The following is an 8,839-nucleotide window of genomic DNA, read 5'->3' as shown; positions in this document are numbered from 1 at the left end:
ATTTCCATGTGTTTGAATCACACATTTTATTGTTTTTGGCTTCAATTTAGTTAGGTGATTATTAAATTAACTGAGATATCTAGTTAGCTAATAAAAGAATAATTAACATGCTTTGCAAGAAATGTATGTGAAGGATGAAAAGTAATTAAAATGTAAAGAAAGGCAAATAAAAGTTGGAATGCATGCAATTGAAAGAGAGAAAAGTAATGAGTAGAAAATGTAAAATATACTTATATCATTGATGTGTTCAATAATGCAAAGATGAATAGTTAATACAATTAAATTAAGTGACCAATAGCATTTCTTTTTCTTGGTAACAAATTAAGCACTACTTTATAGCTAGCTCATGCAGTTCACAATCATTTTCATTAGCTCATTTTCTAAACTGATAATATTAGAAAGATAAAAAAAAATTAAACAGCTTAAATTTATTTTATTTGATATTTATTTATTATAAAATGTTTTAAATAAAGTAAAAATAGTAAATTTCAATATTTTTTTACTAAAATTTTTTATTTCTTGAAACTTCTAGCAGTTCACAATTATTTTCATTAGTCCATTTTCTAATTACCTATTTATTATTTAATCTTGAAATTTTATTTACAATATATATAACTGTTTTATTTGTTATCAGGTGCATATTATGGTACCTATATATACTTGTCTAACTTATTAAAAAGAGAAAAAAATTAATATTTAAATTAAAAAATATAAAAATAAATAATTTTTTTAATATTTAAAACTTACCATAAAAGACGAATTCGATAATTTCGACACCAAAATTATAGGCACCACAGAATTTTCCTTGTTGTCATTATTAAAAGCTATGCTATTTGTTTTTTCAATAGGATGGTATCTAAATATTTGAGGTTAATAATACTTTAAAAATATAAAAGACACTCTTCCATAAAATATTGCTGTTTCATATATATATATATTAAATGAAAGTTGAAGAAGATGAAAAAGCAAAATATCTTCCTATATCTTTAGTCTTTACCCATCAACAAAGGAAAAATCTTCCCCTTACAATCTGTGTCTCAAAAGCACCTAAAAAGTTCATAAAACTCGCTCTTCTTATTCCTCAGGGAATCAAATATGAATTTCCATCACTTTCTTGATTACTCTAAAGAAGCAATAAGTGTCTCTCAAGCACCTCTCCTCGATCATTATTAAAAAAAAAAAAAACATGTGCACTCCATTAGCCACGTATACACTTAATGTTTATCTCAATTCTTATCCAAACTTTTTAGCTAATGGAAGGGAAACTTAATTAGAAAAATAAAATAGTGACGGATGTCAAATAAACCAAACTAAAACAATATTAATTGTTAGACAATCAAATCCAATAATATTGACTTGTAGAAAGTATTGTGGGCCTCAGCACCTACTCTCCACCAAGTGTGCCGACAAGACAAATTTAGTAAAGAGACTCACTTAGGTGGGCCCATAATGGGCTAGGCCCATCATTCAGTGATTACTTTGTCGTGTATGGCAAGCCCTTTTAGATTTGCTGCTCGATATTTATTATTTAAAGTATGTTTTTAGTTATCAAATTTCGTCCATGAATTCAGAGTTGGCAATGGGTAGGGTAGGGTAGGGTATGATTTGAATCCTGTATTAATTCCACCTGCGAATTGCAAATTTTATTAAAATTTTATCATATTCTACTCGTAGATTGAGAATCTCTCAATCCTAATTCTACTCACATCCTAAAGTTTTAAATCCTACTCTATCCTACTCTACTAGTAGAAATATCAAATTTTTTTAAAATAAATATAAAATTCAATCATTTCAAATATTATACATATTAATAATATAAAAATTAAAAAACTAATGTTCTAAATTACTAAATTAATTAACTAGTTTAGTGGTTGTTTATTTATTATAAGTTATTACATAAAAGAAGTTATGAGTTTGATTCTCACTTTCTTCACTATATATTTAATTTTTATAAAATATGTGTTATATATGAGATGTGGGTGGAGTATGATAGTTGAACCGAGTTGAGTATCTGCGGGTAGAGTATGAATTGCCAGCCCTACATCAACTTCCCAAAAAATATATATATCAAATTTTATATTTAAAATGAGATAGTAGTAAAATTTAAAATAATAAAATGGGTATCAGTATGAAATACAAAAACTTGAGTGGTAAAGTATAATTTCCTTTTAGCATATGTCTCTATCATTTCATATTAACTTTGCAAATGAAAATTTGTAAGAGGTTCACATGCACAATCAATATGATAACTTGAAATTTCTCTGTTATGTTAAGCAACTAGGGATACAAATAAAACAATTAAGATGGTCACTAACTGATTTAGATTCCACATAATTAAAAACATAAAGGTATTTGATCAGGTACATGTATGTCTCAAAAACTTTGGTCATGAAAGAGCAATCACATGTGACATGTCATAGAGAAGAGACGAAGAGTGTGTGTGTGGTTGGGAGAATGTCATTTTTTTATGTTTGGTTTAAAGTTTGTTCCTAAACAAGTTTGATTTCAGGAAATCAAAATACCATCATTTCAATTTTCACCTCTTTCTAAATATATTTGATTTCCATAAAAATAGAATTTAAATAATAAAATAATATTTAGACTACAGACGCCCTAAAAGAGTTTTACATTCCTTTGAAATGTGTATACTTTTTTCCGGGGCATGGGACAACGTAGGTAAAAGAGGATTTTGAGTGACTAGGTAAGTAGCTACACGCCAATGAAGCCCTCTCATCAAAAAGAAATATAATTCGCTTTTTAGAATCATATTGACTTGTACCCTAACCCTAACCCTTTTGACAAAACACTATAGGTAGTGTTGTTGGATCAAGTTTATCAATGGGAATAGTACAAGGGTCATGCAGGATACTTTTAAAAAGTAGTGTAGATTGTATTTTATAATAGAAAAAATATTTTAAGAAGTTAAAATACCATATACAATCGTATTCTTTTATAATTTAATTACAACACCCACTTTTTACTTAATGTTATTCTATATTAAAAGAAATTCTCATAACATAATGCTTAATAATTATGTTTGTATTACCATTAATCAGTAATTACAAACGGGTATATATTTGTCTCGTTGGAGAAGGTCAAATTATATTGCCTAAAAAAATATTAAAAATGTCAAATCATCCATTTTTGTCAATGTCACCAAATTTTTTTTTTTCAAAAAAGTAATAATTCAAACTTCTAATTACTCATTATCTATTTTTTTAACTTCATATAAATAAAAGTAAAAAATTCTAACAAAAAATATCAAAAGAGGTAGATTTACATATTTATCGGAAAAAACATAAGAATGAAGAGATGATAGCTTGATAAAATGACTTTGAAAAGAGAAAATCAGGGTTAAGATTAATGGTGGTAACGTATGAGATTGAATAATGAACAAATAAAATAAAATTGTGCCTTAATAAGTAATAGAAAGAAGAAATTTGACTTTTACACATTATCAAACCCCTATTCCCGCCAATAAGCCTTAACTCATGTAGCATATGTTTTTTTTTTTTGTACTAAGAGATCTCGAGTCTCATCTAGTGCAAACTTAAAAAAAAAATCGAACCTCATGTGTGGCGTGCGTGAGTGTGTAACCTATAATTGTGAGTTTTACAATTCATCGACCAAAAAAAACCCATGGTCAACTAATCGCTCATCACTATTGACTATTGAGTATTGACTACCAATCCACTTACACTCAGTTGTGCCAAGAATTATGAAATCCCAACAAGGATAACCCGAAAGAGAGCCAAGTCCAAAAAAAAAAATCCGAAAGAGAGCAACATGTATTAATTTTTTTTCTTGGATCTGCAACATGTTTTACAATGTAGGACATATAGCTATCCATTTGTTTGGACCTGCTGTCTTCCAAGCTCCTCGACCAAATGTTGGGCCATAGATAAGGAACTATCATTAAACAACAATATGACATGATCCACATACTATGAAAACCCTCTCCCCCCAAGTCCTAACCCAAAAGAAAAAACAAATAGTTCGAGGCTAAGCCTAACGCAATTCCTGGTGTTCTACTTCAAAGGTGGCTTGAACCTGCTTCCACCATGTCAGAAAAAAGAAAAAAAACTCTGCTAAACACAAGATTAAATTCAAGTGATATATTTTTACTCTTAAACCATTTAACACTTGAATGACCAACAATAGATAATTGTATTACAAAAGGGTTTCAACTTTTGTGCAATTTATGTTATCATATAAGGGAAATCATACTAATTTGATAACCACAAAATTTCCAATAACCAACAACTATGTATATTTTTTAGCAATTGTGCAAATTCACATATTGTTAATATAAATACAAGAACCGTCTCCAAAAGATCAGTTTGGAGATGTTGAGAATATTTAATTATTGAACATTCAATGGAACCGACTACAGAGCAAGCCTCAGGGCGCACTAAAGTTATTTTCACATTAATTATTACCTAAACTACGAGAATCATTTACATTATACCGTTGGGATTCGATCAATTGTCTCCTCTGAACTATACAACAAGATAGGAATGTGCTAAAACGCTACCAATAGACAAAGGCTTTACCCAATAATGAAGCACATTTCAAGAATCCAATTCAGAGAAAAGGTCATGCATATGAATAGCAAAATATTACAGAAACATAATCCAATGTGCCAGATATAAAGAAGAAACAAACTCCAATATAGAACAAACAGATAAGTGCCGCATCATTACTACAAAACATGTACCCAAAGTCCCACTACCACTTAACCTCTATATCCCAAGACCAGAGCAAGAAAATAAGCCTTTTCATCACCAGCTTCCCTCAAAAGATACTACTAATTACAATCTTCAATGTAGGAGAACACACTTATGCACCATATAGCATAATGCAATAAGTAGGGAGATATCAGCTTAGTATTTCATATAAACCCTTCACATCTGATTATCAAGATCCTCTTCCTCATCTTCATACTCCCCTTCTTCATCGGCAGTTGCATCCTGATACTGCTGGTATTCAGAGACAAGATCATTCATGTTGCTCTCTGCTTCTGTGAATTCCATTTCATCCATGCCTTCACCAGTGTACCAGTGCAAGAAAGCTTTCCTCCTAAACATGGCAGTGAATTGTTCACTCACCCTCCTGAACATCTCCTGAATGGAGGTTGAGTTACCAATGAAAGTCGAAGCCATAGAAAGTCCCCTCGGTGCAATGTCACAGACACTTGACTTCACATTGTTCGGGATCCATTCAACAAAGTAGGAAGAATTCTTATTCTGAACATTAATCATTTGTTCGTCCACTTCTTTAGTGCTCATCTTACCCCTGAACATTGCAGAAGCAGTCAGGTAACGACCATGCCTTGGATCAGCGGCACACATCATGTTTTTGGCATCCCACATTTGCTGAGTGAGTTCCGGGACTGTCAATGCACGGTACTGCTGGGAGCCACGGGAGGTGAGGGGTGCAAAGCCAACCATGAAGAAGTGCAGTCGGGGGAATGGAATGAGATTTACAGCCAATTTTCGGAGGTCAGAGTTGAGTTGACCGGGGAATCGAAGGCAGCAAGTGACTCCACTCATGGTTGCTGAGATCAGGTGGTTCAAGTCACCAACTGCAACAAACAATTATACATTTTTAGTAATCACCACTAAGTACCAATGCTGACAAAAGGACAAAGTCAATAAACAATAGAGCAAATAAAATTCATTAATTATGTAGCAACACATGTTAAAATTTTACAACTCAAGCTATCTTACTTAGATCAATCATAAAATAAACCATCAAGGGGTACTGGATTAAAACCAACGTAATAATTCTCATTATTCATGTAACAACGGTTATTATTCATCTAAAATCTGACACACACATACAATATACTAAACAAATTACCACTTATGAAAGGCTTAGCACTCGGTACTTACAACTAGGAGTGGTCAACTTAAGGGTCCTGAAGCAAATATCATAGAGGGCTTCATTATCCAGAACCATACATTCATCAGCGTTCTCAACCAACTGATGAACAGAGAGAGTGGCGTTGTAAGGCTCCACCACAGTATCTGACACTTTGGGCGAAGGGAACACCGAGAAGGTCAACATCATTCTATCAGGGTACTCCTCCCTGATCTTAGAGATCAACAGGGTTCCCATACCAGACCCTGTTCCACCACCGAGCGAGTGCACACCTGAAACCCTGCAAAAACAAGGAACGATACAACACGTCAACCCTAAAACAATCTACACAATCCAACAAAAACCAAAGATCCGACTCAAGGTTGCCTTTACCTTGAAGGCAATCACAATTCTCAGCCTCCTTCCTAACAACATCAAGAACAGAGTCAATGAGCTCAGCGCCCTCAGTGTAGTGTCCCTTCGCCCAGTTGTTTCCGGCGCCAGACTGTCCGAAAACAAAGTTATCAGGGCGAAAAATCTGACCATAAGGACCGGTCCGGACACTGTCCATGGTGCCGGGCTCAAGGTCCATGAGGACGGCGCGGGGAACGAACCTTCCACAAGAGGCCTCGTTGTAGTACACATTGACGCGCTCCAGCTGCAGATCGGTGTTTCCAACGTACCTACCAGTTGGATCTATGCCGTGCTCCTCGCACACGACCTCCCAGAACTTGGAACCGATCTGGTTCCCGCATTGCCCTCCCTGAACGTGAAGGATCTCTCTCATTCTTCTTCTTCTTCCCTGCAAAGATCAGAAACCACGGAATTCAACTTCACCAACAACGATTTGCTTTTGAAATTGAATCAACTTGTTTTCAGTTCAAAACAGTCAACAATCGACTACTCCAAACGCAATTACGTTTAATCTATAATCTATAATAAGGATATAGAATAAGCACGCGGGAAACTGTTGAACTAAATCAAATTGAGCAAACAAAGAATAATCTCACAAAATTGAGAATATATTTTCTTCATTTTCTCGACAAAGAACTGAATTAGAAAACATGAAAATGTAACTGCATCAAATTGAAGTGAATCTACAACGAATGTTACTAATCAGATGTTATATACAGAAGAATTTCACAACACGGAGCAGTAAATTTCATTTCCTCAGCAAAATGAAATTGTGATACCTGTAACGGAGACGGAGTAGAGAGAAAGTGACGAGAGAGAAGCGCTTCGGAGGTTTATAAGGAGTGAGATGGTTCGAACGAAGGAGTGACCTATCGGTGTTTATATATTTGCTGAGTGTGTGAAGGAGAGAGGGAATGACGACGATGATGATGATGGTGTGTTCCCTCGCTTTGTGCTGAGAAGCGGCGTGAGCCGTTCGATGAAGGCTTTCAACGATGGAGATTGGAGATCTTTGTAATTTAAATTTTCTATTTGAATTCTTTTTCACTCTCTTGTTTTTCCGACAGAAATGCCCTTTGCGTTGAATGACGGATTGGTCCTTTCTAATATTTTGAAACTGCAGGGGAGAAAAAAGAATGTTTGAAGTTTTTTGTGTGCAGCGTCAGCAAATCACTGACATAACTTGACAGATAGAAAGTACTAAAAAATGGTAAATGGTATCGTAATATTTTTTATTTATATTAATAATTTATATTTATATTTATAAAAATTATTTATAAAAAATATATAATTAATATATATAATTAGTATATATAATTTATTTTATATTTTTTAAAATTTATATATATAAATTATTAAAAGTTATTTATTAAAAATAATTTAATATTTATGCTAATTAAATAATAACTAAAAAAATACTAAAACTTAGTGTCCACCAAAATTTTTTTTCATAAAATAGCATTTTTACCGAGATCTAGATAATACATTGTTGAGGTATGTTAAGATTATTATTAATCAAAATTTTTTATTTTTATTTTAATAAATATCTTAAAATTTTAAATTATATCATTTTTGTAAAAAAATTAATAATCTTAATATATATTTTAAGACATATATTAATTTTATTTTTTTCATAATTTGTGATGAAATATAGTAATAAATTAATGAAAGAGTGAACTGTGGAGTATTATTTTTTAATTCAATAAATTTAGAATCAAAATAATAATTCTTATTCGCTAAACTATAACATATTTTATAAAAAAAAGGATTATTTTGCTTTATATGTTAATTACTCATTTTAGCAGGAATTATTTTATTATACATATGAATTTTGTCAAATAAATTCAATTTTTATATTCTTAAATTAATTTATATCTTTTATTATTACATTATCAATTTTTTTATGAAAAATAATACATATTTAATTAATTATAACTGAATCATAGAATTCTACCACTAAGGTGACCACTCAGATAAAGACGCCTATTTCATCTTTTGATAAAGATGTTTTCATATTGTATTTTAATTAGTTTTTGTATAATTTATTTAGTGTTCCTCATCACATATTATTAAATTTTTTAAAATATTATTTTTCAAAAATAATAAAAAATATTTAATTTTGACTAAAACAAAAAAATAATAGATTAATTATTAGATTTTTTAAATTATTTATATAAAAAAATATCACATTCATCAAAATATATATATATATATATATATATATATATATATATATATATATAACGAGCTCAAGTCTCTTAAAATTTTTACAAATAAAAAAATAATTAATTTATATTCGTACAATATATAAAATAATTACTATATTATTATTATTATTATTATTATTATTATTATTATTATATTATAGATTAAAATTTACTAATTAAATTTTTTTTCATTTTTAATATAAGCATTAGAAATAAATAAAATTTTATAACTAAATATAGTGTAACAAAATATATATAATATTAATTAGTTCTTAAAAAGTTCTAAAAAAATAGTTTCTTTCAATTTAGTAAAATAACTATTTATTAAAGTAGACAAATTAATTATTTTCTTCTCA

General features: G+C 30.5%; 1 protein-coding gene across 1 annotated transcript; it reads right to left on the bottom strand.

The window, feature by feature from the left end:
- Positions 1 to 4,583: 4,583 nt before the first annotated feature.
- On the bottom strand, positions 4,584 to 7,190 carry LOC130955387 (tubulin beta-5 chain-like). Its single transcript, XM_057882236.1, has 4 exons — positions 7,056 to 7,190; positions 6,256 to 6,664; positions 5,895 to 6,197; positions 4,584 to 5,584 (listed from the first exon to the last, which is right to left on the bottom strand). The coding sequence occupies exons 2-4, from the start codon at positions 6,647 to 6,649 to the stop codon at positions 4,905 to 4,907; spliced, it is 1,377 nt and encodes a 458-aa protein (XP_057738219.1). The 5' UTR covers positions 6,650 to 6,664; positions 7,056 to 7,190; the 3' UTR covers positions 4,584 to 4,904.
- Between the last annotated feature and the right edge of the window lie 1,649 nt (positions 7,191 to 8,839).

This window comes from Arachis stenosperma, chromosome 10 (genome assembly GCF_014773155.1).
Source record: "Arachis stenosperma cultivar V10309 chromosome 10, arast.V10309.gnm1.PFL2, whole genome shotgun sequence".
In the NCBI taxonomy this organism is placed as follows: domain Eukaryota; kingdom Viridiplantae; phylum Streptophyta; class Magnoliopsida; order Fabales; family Fabaceae; genus Arachis; species Arachis stenosperma.
Note: the sequence above shows the minus strand (reverse complement) of the source record. Positions and strands in the feature narration are given on the sequence as shown.